This window comes from Thunnus maccoyii, chromosome 8, assembly GCF_910596095.1.
Source record: "Thunnus maccoyii chromosome 8, fThuMac1.1, whole genome shotgun sequence".
Taxonomy (NCBI): Eukaryota; Metazoa; Chordata; class Actinopteri; order Scombriformes; family Scombridae; genus Thunnus; species Thunnus maccoyii.
The window spans coordinates 24,972,404-24,990,376 of NC_056540.1; the positions used below are offsets into that span (position 1 = coordinate 24,972,404).

A 17,973-nucleotide genomic window follows, 5' to 3' on the forward strand; every position below is an offset into this window, starting at 1 on the left:
GCGCTAAGGGATAAAACATTACTTTCAACAAGACGCAAGAGGAATGAGCAAGTTTTTATCAGCTTTTATTGTCCCTCTAAAAAACTCCAGTGCAAAAATATGTACAACCACATTACTATAGTATAGTGATCGATGCTTAACCTTGTCAAATTAGACAAATTTAAAAAAATTTTTTTACCCCTACCTTTAAAATATGTTGTTCACCTCTTAACCTCTGACACAGTAAAGATTACCAAGGTCACTCTGTTACCACAGTACAAAAGAAACTCCACCTCAGTTCCTGTGGAAAATGTAATTCAAACCATTGCATACAATAGATGACTACCATATGCTTACCTTAGATGAGGTCACTTATAAAGTAAACCCCCTACACCCACACACTGAATAAACCCCTCTCATATTTAGCATCTGTAAAAGTTGAGCAACTAAGCAAAATATCAGATCTCCTTCTCCTCCCACACAGTAGTTTCACAGAAAGTGTCAATGCTAAATCAAATGCCACTCTGGCTAGTTAATTTCAAAATTCCAACTTGCTACTTCATGACAAAACATGCCTTGTAACAAATGACTGATAATTTGTATTTCACCGTGAACCACGTACAGCCACCTGTCACTCATCATGTCAGTTCATTCAGTATTTCCTCCTGCCATTTTGAAAGCATTTATAACATTTATCTTGTGGCAAGAGTACTGCTCTTGATGCTTGCTGCATATTCTAAACAACAGTATATTTTGATTTATTTTCCCCTATATTGCGAGCATACCAAAACAAGTCATATATAATATTGGATATACACTGTCACTGTCTGAGACTTAGCTGATGAAACTGTTAAGGAAATAATATAAATTAAACCCACTCCTCTCCTGTTTGTCCTCATTCTCTATCTCAGTAACTTTCTTTTGCATCATTCAAAGCGGAAGGGAGTCCATCATACTCCAGATGTTAGGTTCTCATCGCTCTTCAATCTGTCATCTACAGTATGGTTCCTATATTGTTTCGTAGGAAGGGGCGTGGGGGGCTATAAGTGGCTCTATCTGGTTTACATATTTACGCTGATATCGTTCAGAAAATAAGCCATGTTTCTGTCTGTTTCAAATTGTGTTGTGTTCATCGTCCCCAGAAACCTTTTCTGAAGAAGAGGTCTGTTTTGTCTATTAAACTGGACTCCTGCTACATACTGGGATGTGCTGCACTGGCTGTCATAGCATGAACTGAGCTTTTTGACATTTCAAGCCATGTGGGCTAAATCCACATTTGATGAATTGTTTTAAATAGTTTATTAATTTTATGACTAACACTTCATCAGGATGAATCCTAGTCTTGAGTTTTGAAACCAGTACCCCCAGTTAAAAGCATTTCTCTTTACACTCAATTTGATCCTGCAGACCCTGTGTTAGTAATATTACCTTGAGAGCCCAAGAGCAGAGGCACTAAAGAAGGATTTTCATCCATGTCATGGAAACTTGAACATTAATCTTGTGATTGTGTTCTGCATGTAAAGTTTGGCCTTAAGACTCAAAAAGGACCATCTTTTTTTTAAGAAAAGGTTGTCAGTGAGTTCACAGTATTTTATGTATTTACACTTTATTGAACATACAGAGAACATACATTTTTTTTTGTTGTTTGGTATTTTTTTTTACAAAAAACTTATTTTCCGTATTGAACTAATATCTCAATAGCATAAATGAATACAAATTCTTACTTTCAGATTTGATATACTGTACATTACAGGTTAAAATCCTGTCAATAAATATATTCTTTGTCTTCAGGAAAACAACCACAATGTCTCTGTAAACATCATGTTTTGAATGCGGCATAGTTTAGAGGACTGTACATTAATTTATATGTTTGACTCACATGTTTGTTAATACTATTCCAGCTAATGGAACCACAGAGGCATCATAATTTCCCCTGTGCCTGGTCTGATATTACTTGGATTTTCTGTTAAGTATTTCTTGGATATGGGTATTTAAAATCTTAAGTGTCATTTATATGGATTTATTTCCAAATCCGCTAGATGTAAGCTGCTGGGAGTTATAATCCACTGTAGGCAAACATGTCTGTGATCTCCAGAAATGTCAAACCAAACCCAATTATAATTTGAAAATGTGTTTTCAGTTAATGCTTATGTTTAAAACATCATTGTTCTGTCCCCAGACAATTTTGATAATCTGCAAAACTGAATTGGTGTCTAATAGCTATGTCACCAAACTACACCTCTCTAGTTCTCTCAGATCTATCAATATGACTTGAGGATGACACTTTTTTTCCAATTGGTGATTGATGACAATCTCTCTCTTATTTTAACTCAAGACAGTCAGACAATCAATCAATAAATCAGTTATTTCTACAAAAAGAAGACAGCCAGGGTGGAAAGAAGGGAGTTCAGTTCAGGATTTTTATGCCTCTAGTGAATACACCGCAGACTGTTTACTGTTGTTTCTTCGTCTTCGTCCTTTCCTCCCTTTCCTGGTTTTCTTTTCTTTCTTCTCTCTCCTCTCCTTCTTCTCTTTCTTCTTTTTCCTTTCCTGGCTTAGTCATAAACAGTTGTCAGGGAAGCATTTCCTTTCTTCTTCCAGCAGGGGGCAGGGTGCTCCATTGTTGGCTGGGTGCATTAGGACGTAGCGTGTGCGGTGCTGCACGCCTGAGTCTCCGCACTTGCCTTTGCACAACCCCCAGGGAGACCACACTGACATCTCACAGTCCAGAGGGGTATCTGCACAGAGAGGGGGGGGGGGCATTACATCACATCAACATTCATGTTTGATTTGTCATTTTGCAGTTATTGTTTTCTATTATACTGGGTTTATTGTTCGGAAGTTGGGACATTTGTGAGTGGGTTTAGGGGTTATTTCATAGGTGTTAATGGAAAGCAGAGGACTATGACATAATGTCCCTTTAGTTGTGGCTCTGATTTTATTCATCTTAATTTATGGAGTGAGTGTTTTGCTTCTTTTTAAGTATAGCCCTAACACAGTGAACAACTGTCTACAGATTAGAGTTTTAACACTTTTCTAAAAGGCACCTCAACTGAAATGCAGGGAAAGGGGAACGCCTTAATTATTTTTTTCAGCTTATCTGCTGAATAATAAAAGTCTTATGTAATGTTGCGCTCTTATTGCTTTCTCTCTTCCTTTCTACCACGTGGTGAACTTGCTTAGAAACCTCAGCCAGCCTTGTTGTGCGCTTGTGTACAGCTGATATGTATCGCAGACTTAGTTGTCGGATAAGAGTAGAAAAGCAGAAGGATGAGAGGAGGTGCGGAAGCTGCATGGATGGATGGACGGTCGGATGGAGGGATGGGACAAGCAAGTCAAGTTTAGGCTGATTTTGACATCTCCTATCATCTTGTGTCTCCATTAAAAAAACGGAAGTAGAAGGGTAGATGGCAAATGAATCAAATGCTGTAAAATCAAAGCTGGTTTATATTATTTGTCATCAGTGTTATATTGCACACAAAAAAAATTTGAGCAGGTGATTGTGAATCTGTATTGGAAAACACCTTTCCAGCCCTGGGGAAAAGGTATATAAAGGATGGAGGGATTAATAAAAGGAGGGAAGAATAAACAGATGGAGGGGTAGGATGGAGCCTTGGGAGCAGGGCAGGAAACCCCAGCAGATTATTGGCCCCTCTCTGTTGTTTGTTGATTGGTAGTCAGGGGAACGGACTTGTAGTCTGTGATGCTGACTCAAACATTTACAGTCACCCTGAAAATTGAGTCCAATTACTGCACTGTCAGCTTTCCTGCGAGGTTGACTTGTCTGTTTCTTTTTTTCTCCCTCAAAACTTTTTCCTCATCAACTCATCTATTTAGACATTCTGTGGTGGCTTGTGTTTTTATAAAAGTTTTTTTTTTTTTTTCCCCCTTCCTGTGATATTGGCGAACATCAGTGACCCAGACAGGTTGTTTCAGTACTGCATAGCTGGCTTTACTAGGTTGACACACTTTCCAGCTTTATTTTTCCAAGCTGTCGTCGTATTCTTCCTTGCAGTTGGGCTTTTGTTTTTACTGTTACCACTAATCTGTACAACAGGGAGTCTTAAATTTTAACAATCTGCGAATCAGCATTAAGTAAATCCAGCTTCATCTTATGGATCCAGGTCTTGTTAAAACATTTGTGTCTGCATCCCATTTGGGGTCACAGCCCAAATGCTGATGTATGTATTTTCTGCATAGTTTTCTAATAATGCGCTTTCACTTTCTCAGTCTCCAATCTCTAGACTGTTCCACTGGATGCCAGATGTGCCCCTATTTTTCTCTGATGCCCTACATTCAGTTAGCTTCTCTGGTTTCTGTTTGGAAGTAATTGAGTTGGTGTGTGGCCTGCAATGGTTTCCAAATGCTTTCATGTGAGTCAGCAAAAGACACAAGTTCCTAGCATTGTGTTAACTCCTAGTATGGCACAGCATAGAGCTGGGGCTCTTTTCAAACAGTGTTTTGCTGTGTATGTGATTAGAGTATTTCATCAATATCACACACGGACAGAAAATTCTGAATATTTATATTCGTTAGACTTACTTATGAGCGTGTCTTCAATCTCGTTTCCTGTTGGCAGTAGGTTGGATTGGGTAGGTTCCATAGGCAGGCTGATGATCTGATTGGTCTTATTTATCTTCGTCAGCGTTACCTTGGCCATGGGTGGGAGGTGCTTCAGGCGGGGGTAGTAGAAGGAGTTGGCAGGATGGCTAGGGACGGAAGAGGTGATCTGTGGATGGGAAAAAAGATAAGCAATAGCAGAGGTGAATAGAGGGCAATCACTCTTTTATAGCACAATAGCAGTTTATCACCTGTGTCAAAGAAACACAGCAAATATGATCTAAATACATTAGGTAGCATACTGCAGTGCTTATGCTAATGATTTTAAGATGTTATGTTTGTGCTAAAATGTTGCACATCTTAAAAGAAACAGCACAGTAGAAACTATAGATCAACAAATATCTGATCCTCTGTATTTATAATACTCTATCAATGAAGTAACGGTGTGTTAGAGGTAATTTAATGGTTATTGCTATGTCACAATTGTCCTACTTTTGCAATAGAAAGTAGAAAGAAGCATGTAAAAATTCACATTTCTGTACACCACATAGAATTGGTGCAAAACAATGTGCACTTGTGCAATGTGTACTTCTCTGCCAACACCAGCTGTAACAAGCAACTTTGAGCTTTTTACTCTGCTCACACTGTTTGTCATTTTTGGCTTTGTGGGATGGATGTTGGCTGATAAGACTGACCCACCTGTGTGACTTTGTCCTGTGGGATGGTCTCAAAGTTGGGAGAAGAGAAGGTGAACCCGCTGTCAGTTCCTGCATCATAGGGGAAGAGCTCCAACGACACACTCTCTTTCCACTGGTCACCATCACACAGGTCAACGCTGTCCACACCCACAAACCAGTCTGGGCTTGGAACGATCCGCACGATAAACGACAGCTGCAAATGCAGAGGAGGAAGTAGAGCGTGGGGAAGGAGATGGGGCATAAAGAGGGAAAAATAAGAAAGTAGAAGGAAATGAGGAGGTGGGTCAGAGTGAGAGATGGAGATAAGGAGTGAAAATGAGATGGAGAGAAAAGAGGAGAAAGGCATGGGTGAGAAGGGAAATGCATAAGGGATGTTATTTTATGTTCCCATATATGCTTTTTTTGTTTGTAAGTGGATCATAGTCTAACATCATTGTGTCAGTAGGACAGTGGCCTATAGATGCAAGAAGTTATAGAGGAAGAATTGGGTAATAGTGCTTTGAGCTGAAGTCAGTATATATTACATTCAATCTGTTGTAAATGGAAATTCAAACTATAGTGCAATTATTCTAACACATTCCATTTTAGCAAAAATGTATATGCCTGATGTATCTATCCATTATTAAACTTTAACAATTGCAGTGGAACTGCCAGGGATAACTGGAGCCCTTTGAAAGTTGCAGGTAAAATATAGACTTTGCCAGGCTGATTTTGGCGATAAACCATCCTCGATTCCCTCTTTTTAAGTTAAATAACCAGACTTTTTATACGATATATCAGTATGCTATAATAGATTCAAAAAGTACTGTATGCATCACTTCTCATTTGAAATTGTGAATGAAAGTGATAGTAAAAGTCTGTGGTCAAAAACTACACACAGCTATTTCAGTGCCAGAGTACAGTGTGCTTTGTGTTGGTGAATATCTTCGATCTCCAACTGGCCTTTGACCATTTCTCGCACCTCTAAACCAAACCTCTGTTTCCTCTATTCCTCCCAACTCTGCCTCGTCTCTTTTCCAAGTCTAACATAGTGTTGGGTCAGATACTGTACTGTATGTCCCCAGGTTTATGACCTACCCAGAGACCCATCAGTATGAAGTTTAACAGCCAGCTCCTGCTGAGTTTTACATAATTTGTAGACATAAATTAGGCTCGCTATGTTTCAGAAGCTCTCTTTAGGGTGCAGCTTATGGAAACTTGGAGGCAGCTGTTTTAACCCTTCGAATTAACCCTTTTGTTGCATCAACCTTGTTGAAATGGCATAATGCTGCTCTTTCTCATAATATAACTCTTTTTATGGTCAACAGTTAACAGTATTATGACAACCTATTACTTAGCTAAAAAAAGACACTTGTGGCATTAAAGTAAGAATTCAGGTTATTTTAGTTGTTTTACAACCCTAGTGTTGTTTTTATAGGTCTGGCTGTCACTACTATATGTTGTAGTAAAACTCTCCTCACAACTGTATTGTTGAGACATAGCAACGCAGCAACATTAATAGACATGACTTGACAACAGAGTTTACTCATTTTAAACAGATCAAGTCCACTGCTCAACCACACAAAGTATGATAGGTCAAAGTAGAACCATGAAGTAGCTCTGCAAAGTACAATGGATGTTTCCAGGAGAGTTGGGGTGATATTTTCTACACTTGCCTTCATTTTCACCTCCTAAGTGAGTTTATAATGTGGTCAAATTGGAAACCTCCTTCCACTTTACACTAGATTGTAAAGCTGTTGTATAATGTTATCATACCTACCAGAAATGATGGTTACAACAACTATGTAAGAAAATAAGACCCGGGTTTTTAAAAAGAAAGTATCTGTTAAGCATGTCCATTTATCCTTGGGTTAATCAAGGCTTGGTGACATTTTTAAAAAGTTCTTTAGCCCTCTGACCTTGGCAAATAAAAGCACCACACTACCTTGTTATGTATATTGACCCATCATATAAAGCCCCCTAATATACTTGATGCCCTGACCCCGAAACCAGGCGTTAGAGTGACTTACAAAGGAGTGCCTGGCGAAGACCTCAAACTTAGTGTTCATCTGGCCTGTGCCTCCCACAACAGCGGGAGCGGAGAGGATCCCATAAACGCTCTGGATGCGTTCGCCGGCCGTCTCGACTTCCTTCATGAGCGTCCAGGCCTCGCCTTTCTCAGTGAACTCCCTCACTCCGTTGCTGGCAAACTCATTAGACTGCCACATGTGGTAGTCAGAGCTGTGGGTCACCCCTTAGAGCAGAGAGGGAGAAAGGAGAGGATCACAGTTAGTTGTTGCAGCAGCTATTAGTCTGTAGTAGTCAATTTATAGAGGCTCTGAAAGGAAAGTTGTTTCTGTCATTTGTTGATGAGTGTGTTATATGACTATTTTTTCAAATGTCTTAGGTGGATTATTGAGAATATTGCCTCTATATTGACTCAGCATTATAATGTTTCTTTTGTATTCTTACTCATAGAAGGAAAATGTAATAGTATCCTTTCTATTTTTATCAAATAGGAGATATTTTTTTACATTTACTTCCCACATACTGACTCATTTTTCTTAAATGGCTTCCTCTGCTTTTCAAAATTCAGTTTCACATCTGCTTCCAATACTTTGCTCAATTAGATGATGCACTTACCAATAAGGTTTGACCACTGTGCAGGGGGACGATAGACAGGATACTGTTTAGGGAAAGCAGCCTGGGTCCACTTGCCGCTAAACGTTAAGCTGTACTGGGCAGTTTCTGAGGCTGTACACATGGGAATATCAGTAGGAACAGGCATTGAATGAACGCCTTGGCCCAGTGTCAGCACCATGATGATCAGGTGGTAGAGCGCCTCAGAGGTGGAGAGGATGTTCTTTGTGGTGTCCATTATAATGATAGCTGATTTTGGGGAGGATGAAGGAGGCCTGATGGAGGTAGATAAAAGAGAGAGAAAGAAAACAGAGAAGGTTAGTATTGGAGTGCAGTAAAACTATCAAACTCACACAAAGCATGATGCTCAATGTCTTCCAGCAGCCACTTTTACTGCTCTACTGCTGATCCGTTGCTGCTCCACCCTAAGAGGTCTGGTTTTAGATTACATTTGCCAACTCTACTATATGTGACTATATACTACTGTATATGTCTTCATTCTAAGGATTCAGTTAATTTAATCCTGCCAAAGAAGATTTCTTTCGTCTGTTTGGCACACTGCCTCTGTCCACGTGCATTTAAAAGCTTTGCACTAGTGTAGTCTATTTATTTATGACATCTCTACTTGCAATTGTCCTTTTCTCAGTCAGATATGGAACATGACAGGGTGGATAAGGAGAATTAGTGAAAGGTCAAAGCGTCTGGCTGCAGCATCGCTGTCGGTTTAAGAAGTGGGGCATGTGAGTCAGAGAGGAAATTTTTCACTTAAACCTTTTGCGCTGTTTAGACTTGTAAACTCAGTTAAACAATGTGGGATTGGCAAGAGATGTGACATTGATTTAGATGCACATAGTTAGAGTTTAGTCTTTGTTGTTGCTGTACACGTAGTTGCAGCCTGGTGAGCTATACATTCCTGTCTCAAAGATATAATGTAATAGAATAATGCTGTGCCAGGAGACTCTCTCTCTCTAAATTTTCATACTGCATCATATCGTCCTCACGAACTTGTATGTTCATGCTCCAGAGAAAGAGCAGCAACATGACACTCCTCCTGCAATGCCCCAGAATTCTTTCAGTAACTCTTTATAAGGTTGGGTCCTCTCTCACAAGTCCTGCCCACTTTACAACGTGATTTTAATTATCTTTCATGACTAATTCTCTCTGTCATGACTGTATCACCCAAAAGAAATGGTGCTAAAAGTTTCCATTTGAGACATGCTTTTACATATACAGGATCAGCATCCACATAGAGTGATGTACAGTCTTAATGTATTGCATCATGAAATAGACCACTAAATACTTTATATCCAATTCTTTGTGATGTAGAGCTAATAAATGTGCAGACTTGAAAGAAATGAAAGTGGTCTTTTTGATATTAACACAAAAGTAAAAGAGGATGTGTTTAATGTTTGTTGACAGGTGTCTCCTTGCACAACAACACTAATTCTTCCTATAATAATTTACATTCATATAAACTCTTTAATGTTTAAACTTCCTTGTCACATGTTTACTTACTGTGTGAATATCTTGTCATTTACAAATGTTTGCATAAAAGTCCACTCTCACAGAAATAATTGCCAATAATTTTACATGCATACTTGGTATCCTTCTATCATACAAATGCCAGTTCCATCAAATTGTGCAGATTCATGAGTGCAGTCTTCCAAATTTAAATATCTATGTACTGTTGTGTAGTGACAGTATGAATGTGTGGTGTGGAAACTACTCACTGATTTTGCTCAGGGTTCCGGATGAAGGAAGGGTTGCAGCAGATGAGTGGAGATGAGGGCTGGAGGTGAGGAGAAGGGGAGAGGAGAGCAGTGGATGTGGCTGTCGGGAAGAGTGACTGCGAGGTTCCAAGTCCTCTTTCGCCTATTTATGTCCTCCAGGAGGCTCACCCCTCTCTTTCCTCTCCCTCTTTCCCTCCTTCTCCCCTTTTTCCTCCTCCCCCCCTTCCCCCTTTTGCTCACTCCCCTCTTCAACTTTCTCCATTCTTTCTCTCAAGCTCTCTATCTGCTTGTCATTGACTTCCCTGCCCCCTTCATGCCCTTTGACTTTGGCTCTCCTTCCTCCATTCTCCTCCTCCTCTTTCTCTCCTACTCTTTATAAGTAGCCCATTAACTGGCTAATGTGTTCAGCAGTTCTACATGCACAACCAGGGGTCTTGTGCAGCTTTGTGGCTGGAGTGTCATATCACAGTGGGGTACTGTAGGTCTCTATACCTACAAATATGACTAATGAGATAAATAGTGTGTTTCTAGAATTCTCAAAATGTCTCTTGGTCAGGTTTTTGTATTTCTAGATCAAATCCCAGTGCAGCTTTTTAACTCACATAGGAAGTTATATTGCCTCTGTCACAGTCAATTTGCATAACTCCCTTTATGTGTTTTTCAGGGCTTGCAGAAGCAGGCAAGTTGAGGCATCATCCAACAGAAAGTGGGAGGAATTATAGGCCTTAAGATGCTAATAGATGATGTGTTTCATGGCATTGGTCATGAGAAAGTTGTGCAGGAAGCTGACATATTTTTGGCCGTAGGCTAGTCCAGGTGTAGAGTTGTCGATGGTATATAGGTTTCAGGTGTATACAGTACTAATGATCTTGGTGTTGTATTTCACTGAATTGTGTATACTACTCACTATTTTTTGGTGCATGCAACAATATTTTTGATTTCCAACCTGGACAGCACTTCAATTAAGTTCATGACGTTGGTTGTAAAATGTTGTCCACCTAAGGTCTTGTATGTACATTGGTATTACATGGTTTTGCAGTTGCCGGCATGTAGTGTTTTGAAATCTCTTTGGTGGTGGTGCATTGAAGCACAAATCCCAAAGTGAGACAATACGCAAACTTGGACATTGTGAAAACATAAATGTGACTTTGGTTTTTTGCATTAAAAAGGATTGTTGTTCTGCTGTAGTTTGTAAAGTCTGATGTTGGAGCTTCTGGTGTGGTGCTGTTAAGAAGGCATTTTCACATTACATTGATTTGACACCTCCTGTTTACTGGTGCATCATGCCATTCACCATACCATACAGCAGAATGTAGCTTTTCAGCTTTAACCATAATGTTATTGAGAGTCACAGCCTCAATTTCAAATAATCAAGAGTTTGTCTTTTGACCTGTAATTTACTACAAATAAACACAGGATATACTGTAAATTAGCTCACAAAAATAAACATCGCTACAAACATGGAAGTGTTTTTGGTCACATTCGCAGTAGAAAAGTCCTGGTTTACACTTAATGTAGACAGAGGATGCTGTGTCTCTTTTAGAGTGTTTTACAGTGTGTGATGTGTGAGTACCACACCTACAGGAAGCCACGATAACAGCTGCTGTTTTCTCCTAGATCCTGTGTTGTGTGTCTTTAGTCTCTCAGCCAGATTATGGAGGGTGTGTGTGTGTGTGTGTGTGCCAGCACATTCACGTCCAATCACAAAAATATGCCAGCATGCTGAATCAGCCCACATCTAATGATTTCCATATGGTCATGTTTCTTGCAAACACAAACTAACACACCTACACACACTCACATACAGACCAGTTGCCCTCACTCAACCTTTCACAGTTCCCAGGATTTATTGTTTAGACTGTAGAGTTCAGTCTGTTTTCATTCAGTGATATTTGGAAAGATAAAGTTAACTCATCACCACCCTTGTAACTCTGAGCACACTAAACATTGCTGTACAGTGCTGAGTTTTATCGAGGGTAATAGAGCAAAATGAAAGAAGGAAGAATCATGAGCAATGTGGCTGAAGCCAGAAGGGCTGTATCTCTCTGTATATTCTCTTGTCCGACTAAATTCTCATTGGTCGAATAATCTCTGTGTTATTTTCATAAGGAGAAAAGTGCTACATCAATAGCTTTCAGAGAGTAATCCATTATTTCACATTGTTTATTGTTTTCACAACTTTGAACTCGCCCAACCTAATGGAGACTGCTGGGTCTAACTGTACTCAACGTTTATTGAACGCACTGAACGTTTACTGAATCTGTGTTTCTCCATAATGACACAACGAGAACCCCTGCCAGCCCAAAAAAATATTTTTAATATTTGATAGCGTTTGGGAGTCTCTGTGCAGCGCTGTTCCAGTATGTGAGTCAACCTCTGTCGTTGCCTGGGAAATTATTGGTAGCGTGGCTCCGTTAAGGAGTATGTTTGCATAGCGAGTGGGAAAGAGCGAAGGGCAGAGAGTGACGGTGGATGCAAGCGGGGCAGAGGAAAAGGTTAGTAGTAAGTTGTCAGTCTGGCAGTAGATGTACAGTACAGACTACAGTGTGTCAGTTAATAAATGCTAAAAAGTCACATCTGATGTTTCCCCAAATGCTGGAAAAGTGAAGGGGGTTAGCTCCAAAGTTAGCAACAATGGGTTAGCCTAACCTGAAGACACAAAACAGAGAAATACAGAACAGAGAAATGTGTGGCTGCTGAGTTTACTGTGCACTCTGTCCCGTTACATCCCCCCCACGCATGACTAATCGATTAGTTGAAGATTATGTACGATTTTAGTCAACCAAGATTTTCTTTGGTTGACTACAGCCCTAGAAGCCAGTGGCTTTCAGTCCTGGTCCCTGGGACTCAGAGTACTTTTGGTTTTCTGTCCATGTCCAGAATGAGAAGCAGCATTGCTTTGAATGAAAACCACCTGTTTAATTCATGAGATGGAGCCAAACCTGACCATGTCCTTTCAGGTACATAGTATGCACCTTAGCGTATTGCTTCATCATTTCATCCCGGTATACACATGTACATCAGCTCATACATGAAAGGCAACAGGGTGCCATACTCACTGGAGAGGCGCTTCTTCATTCTCTCTATATGTCAGCATGTCAGCAAGCATCCACACAGCTGAAGTGTCCTGGAGCAAGACACTGAATCCTGATCCGCTCTACATCTGTTGCTCTGTTTCAGACCTCTGACCTTTGACCTCCCCAGAGAGTTGAATTACCCCACAGGGATCAATAAAGTATCAACTTATTATGAGTGTAGGTATTTTAATGACGTTACATCCATATTTACTTGCTAGCAGTATTCTTCTTCCTTGCCATTTGTCATTGCTTGATTTCTTCACACATTACTGCCACCGACTGCTTATCAGTGGAATAGCCTGAAACCTTCGGCAGGACTTTGTGTCATGTCACCCATATGCACACGGCATCCTAGAAATGCCAAAAAATAATGTGACTAGTGACTCCAGGTGTCTCCCGACTCCAGGTAGTTAGCTAGTAGTCATCATAGTTTCCCAGAGTGCAATGTGTTGTCATCAAATTGCTTGTTTCGTTAGACCAAATGTCCAAAACCCAAATATATTCAGTTTACTATCACACGAGACAAAGAAAAGGGGTACATCATTACAATGAAGATGCTGTAACTAGGGAATGTTTTGCATTTTTGCTTAAAAAAGGACAAATGATTAATCAATTGTCAACATATTTCCGAATTAATTTTCTGTCACTTGATTGATTGATTAATCCACTTCCACTCCCTGAAGACGCCGGCGTGACTTTCAAAGGCTGTAGCTGGGGCAGTGATCTTCACTGTAGCTCTTGAGCTACAGTGAAGATCACTGCAATCATATGAATCTAGGCGACCCAAGGCATCCATTGGTACCAACCATGTCATGCTAGCTTGTTCGGAAGGGAGCTAAATAACGCTCCAAAATTAAGCCAAATTTTGGCAAGGCAAAACTGGCATGGCCATTTTCAGAGGGGTCCCTTGACCTCTCACCTCAAGATATTTGAAGGAAAATGGGTTCTATGGGTACCAATAAGTCTCAGAAATGTCCACTTTATGATAATCCCATGCAATTTTGGGCACAAATCATGCAATTTTTTGCATGCAGTATAAATGTGTAATTTTGGCATTTCTGCATACTGGGTTCCCTAAACAGTCATGGAATTGCATAAATTGGATGTGACTGGAAAGCTGAGACTCTTGTGGATTCAATGAGCCCAACTGTATTCACGTGTGATGATGTTAGTCCCCATAGTAGCCATTTCATTATAGTGAGACCATTTTTTGAAACTTGACCTCACTGTATAAAATGATCTATTGTGACCTCTAGGATAATCACAGCCTCATGAAACTTTACAACCACAAACTAGAGACCTAGAGCATTCAGAGGATGTATAGCTTTCCTAGGTATATTAACAATCTGAGCAATTTCCAGAACAGAAGTGCTCATCATCCAGTCCCTGAAAAATGCAATTCTTGTAGAAATCTCCAAATGTCAAAGGTTTTTGATACCAAATCACAGCATGACTTTGTCTGTACTGTTCCTCAAGGTCTTGGTGTCTTAATGTGGTATTTTGGAGGGATTTTTGACCATTTTTATCAGTTCTCGTGTGGTCAAAAATGGTTAAATTTTGCACCAGATCTGTGTAACAGATGGTATCAACCCAAAAATTGCTGAAGCAACTTATGAGACATAATTGAGCCTGGGAATGGCCATCATATACTCCCATCATAATGTTCTAAGCCCTTATAACACTCTTAACTTTCAAAATTTGAATAGGTGCCTAAACAAAACCCAATTTTTATTACAGATTTATAACTAGAAAAACTTGATACACAGTGTTGAACTGCATCTCAAATTAATCTTCAGGCTCCCAGCTTTCAGATGATGCATACCACTTCTATGTGGCATATACTGTTGACCTGCTATCTTCCCCTAAACATCCCCTGTCCTCCCCAAAAATGGGTCTATGGTAGTGGGGCAGGAGTGCAAGAGGTTAACAATCTTCCAATCCAAAAAAAATAGTCATCAAAATTTTACAGTGATGGATAACACAAATTCTTGGGATTTTCCAACATGCTTAAATCTTGAAACAGCCATAACAATACTTGCCCTTGGCTGCACCCACAGAAAATCTCCACCCATTTTATATCAATAAAGGTTGTGAAACAGATTAAATTCTTTGGAGATACAAAAAAAATGTCATCGCTAAGAAATGGAGCACACAGGCTGGAATTTCCTTTGCTGCCAAACAACATCATTGAACTTTCCAAGAGAAAGAAGGAAGTAGGACTGAACACATTGATGTCAGTGACCGGGCTCTGAGGAGGTAAATGTCAAGATGGAGAAGGCCACAGAGGGGCCACCATGTGTCAACCCAATGGAGTGGACAGCCTGTAAACAAAATAACAGGGTTTGTTGTTAGGTTAATGACTAGTGTTACTATGGTGACAGGATATGAGGTCATTGTTTTTCTCTGGCTTAAAGAGAGTTTTAGAGCTGACCACAGAGAATCTGGAAATACAGATAAACAGACATGCACATGTAGATGCGAACAAAGCCAGATTGTCTTAAGAGACAAAAACATGCTTCATATTTGAGCATACATAGGAAAAAAAACACAACTGGCATATGACATTTATTATGAATCGGTCACTCTGTCCCTGTCTCTCTTACTTTCTTTAAATGTTTCTCAGCATATACAGACACGCACACACACACAAACACACATACACACACACACACACACACACACACACACTCTCTCTCTCTCTCTAACTTCTCCCTCACACCTGGTCTTAACATTCAACCTTTTACACACTGCTCCCTCTACTAACCTCCATCCAGTGTACCCCCAGGGCCTTGTTAGAACAATAATCACCCCTGATTTCCGAGAATAATTTCCTCCACTGTGTGGGAGCAATCTCACATGAGTGCATGTGTGTTCATTTGCACTTTTCTGGATACACTGTGTGAGTGTGTGTTCCCTCTAATGGAAGCTGCAGGTCAGAGCAGAAACAGGAGACAGCAGGCCGGTGGTGATATTCTATATCTGTGTGTTGCATGGATATACAATATCACATGGATTTGGCTGAAACTTTATTTTGGGTCTATGTTGTTGTTATAGTTGGAACATTGTTTTATTTCCATGGCCAAGGCACTTCTGTTTTGACCCATGGAGACCTTTATATTGGCCCCATGTAATGATGGTTATACAGGAATTTAATCAAATAAACTGTCTGACCTGCCTCAACCCTGTGATGATACATTATCTGAGTCCTCCTGTTTGACTCCCCAGAAACGGCCTGCTGGTATTGTAACTGACTTTACTGAATGTTTGTGCCATCAATCATCAAAACCCACCACAGTCAGACAAGCCACTATTAGATGTCGAGACCAAAGCGATTTATATCTGGGAATTATGGATGAACAGCTCTGGTCAGGGTATTAGGTGACCGTAGAGTATTAAAACACTATGCATATAAATTCACCATTAGGAAATCACAGCTGCTGAGTCTGCTGTTCTCACTCCCTTTCACTCGTTTTTGTGTCTTTCATAGCGATTGGTTATGCAGTTGGCACCTTGACCGCATTGTTCAGTTTTAGCCGAAAGGCTTTTAGATGCTGCACAAAGCAGATTTGCACATGGGCAACTCCAAATGCCAGTGAGGGGCCAAGTTGAGGAGAGAGGCAAAAGATCTATCAGTGGTGAGTGAGCTCTCACTGTCGTTTAGTTTTGAGTGATTATAACCATTGCCAGATTTCACTTTGTGCAAATAGACTACTGGGCCAAATAGGCTAATAGTTAGCCAGTTTTGTGTCTGAGAGAGTTTGAGTGGGGTCTGGAACTGTAATGTGGGCCTATAAAGCCCATTGAAACTGTGTCACAGATAGTACCTTTGGGATGCTAGCTTGATAGCTCCTTTAAGGACAGGGAGAGTTCAATCCAAAAAAACTTTAACGATCACTCGCTAGGCAAATACAGATCATGGATGAGCGCAAGGAATTGGTTTGGATGTTTGGGTGTGTATGTGGTTGTGTTTATGTATTAGAGCTGTTGGAATGAATTTTGGGAGTCAAATATAAATTGAATAGTAAAAAAGAAAAATACTAATCGAATGCTGAAATAACTATTCAAATGTGTTGTTGTTTTTTTTATAAATGTATTGGCTAACATTAGCGAACCTCACCCTTCTTGCCTTGAAAATGAAATGCTTTTTCATGTCTGATGAACAATAAAGTTTTCTGAGTCTGACTGAATCACAATCTCACGTTCAGTGTGCTAACATTAACCTCTAACGTTACAATACACACCGATACAGATTACCACTCGTGACCATTTTTGGAAGTGACGTGTGGAAAATTTTGGGATTTCTGTCAACAAACAGAAAAAAAACAACAACAAAAAAACGCAGGCCCACAGTAAAAGACTGCAGCCTTCAGTATGGGGTTTGGAAACAGAGCTCCTACTCACACTATCATTTTGGTTTGCAGTGCGTCCCAACCCACATAACACGCCACGTGTTGATGCAAACAAGCACATACTGATGTGGATTTATATATATTTCAGTTAAGTGTGTAGTTTAATTACTATGATCCAGGACGATGAAAGCTTGTTTAATATTTATATTTCAGTTAACGTTATTCATTTTGTGCCTAAGCTTAATTATTACTTAGCAAAAAAAGCTATCATCTGTTTATTGGTAATGTTGGAATGCCCCCTAGTGGACAGAATGTATAACAACACATTGGCAGACTATAAGCCAGTGTATACAGTGTATAGGTATATAGTAAATAGGCTAAATTTAAGTATTAAAAATTTGAATATAATTTGGATATTAAAAATAATAAGGAATGAAATGAAATGAAAATTGGATTGTAGAGAAGATTGACAGCACTAGTGTGGTTGTTTGTGCATGAATGCACACAACAGGCATCAACTATTGCTCACCCATGGAAAATGTGCACAATGGTAACGGATCTTGTCTAAAGGAAGTGTGACACCATCAAGTATGGCAAGTACGCTAAGACCAAACTCAGAAAAACTCTCAATTGTAAAGAGGCCTTGACAACAATTATAACAATGGAAACAGAAAACAGTACACTTTCCTACAGAGACATTATATGTGATATGTGGGAACACAAATAAATTTAAGTTATTCTACAGTATCTATTCTACATTCTTCTTTGTTGTTGTCTGACTTTTGTAAGATTGGGGTAATTTTACATAAAAATCTTCCCTGGTACAGGCTTTAAAATTGATTGAGCCGTCAAATAGGTTGCAGTACTTTTTCTGATGGGCCCCTTAAAAAAGGAGCTCTTATTATGTTTTAATGAGTCTTGGTCACAGGCTAAGAGGCAACATATACTTTACGTCTGCATA

The 17,973-nt window shown here is 39.7% G+C and overlaps 2 protein-coding genes across 4 annotated transcripts in view; one reads left to right on the forward strand and one right to left on the reverse strand.

Moving 5' to 3' along the window:
* maea (macrophage erythroblast attacher, E3 ubiquitin ligase) overlaps window positions 1-17,973 on the forward strand; it is a 102,790-nt gene that overhangs the window by 4,284 nt on the left and 80,533 nt on the right. The gene's annotated exons all lie outside the window — the stretch shown is intronic.
* On the reverse strand, window positions 1,388-9,912 carry spon2b (spondin 2b, extracellular matrix protein). The gene is made up of 6 exons (XM_042418285.1): window positions 9,587-9,912; window positions 7,860-8,131; window positions 7,247-7,470; window positions 5,239-5,430; window positions 4,522-4,708; window positions 1,388-2,717 (listed from the first exon to the last, which is right to left on the reverse strand). The coding sequence occupies exons 2-6, from the start codon at window positions 8,092-8,094 to the stop codon at window positions 2,539-2,541; spliced, it is 1,017 nt and encodes a 338-aa protein (XP_042274219.1). The 5' UTR covers window positions 8,095-8,131; window positions 9,587-9,912; the 3' UTR covers window positions 1,388-2,538.

Bases quoted from the DNA above. Each gene is read 5' to 3' on its own strand.
- spon2b (XM_042418285.1), bottom strand. From the start codon at position 8,094: ATGGACACCACAAAGAACATCCTCTCCACCTCTGAGGCGCTCTACCAC. The intron at 7,471-7,859 runs GTAAGTGCATCA...CTCTGCTCTAAG, and splicing joins ACAGTGGTCAAACCTTATTG to GGGTGACCCACAGCTCTGAC. The intron at 2,718-4,521 runs GTAAGTCTAACG...CTCTCTGTGCAG, and splicing joins GATTGAAGACACGCTCATAA to ATACCCCTCTGGACTGTGAG.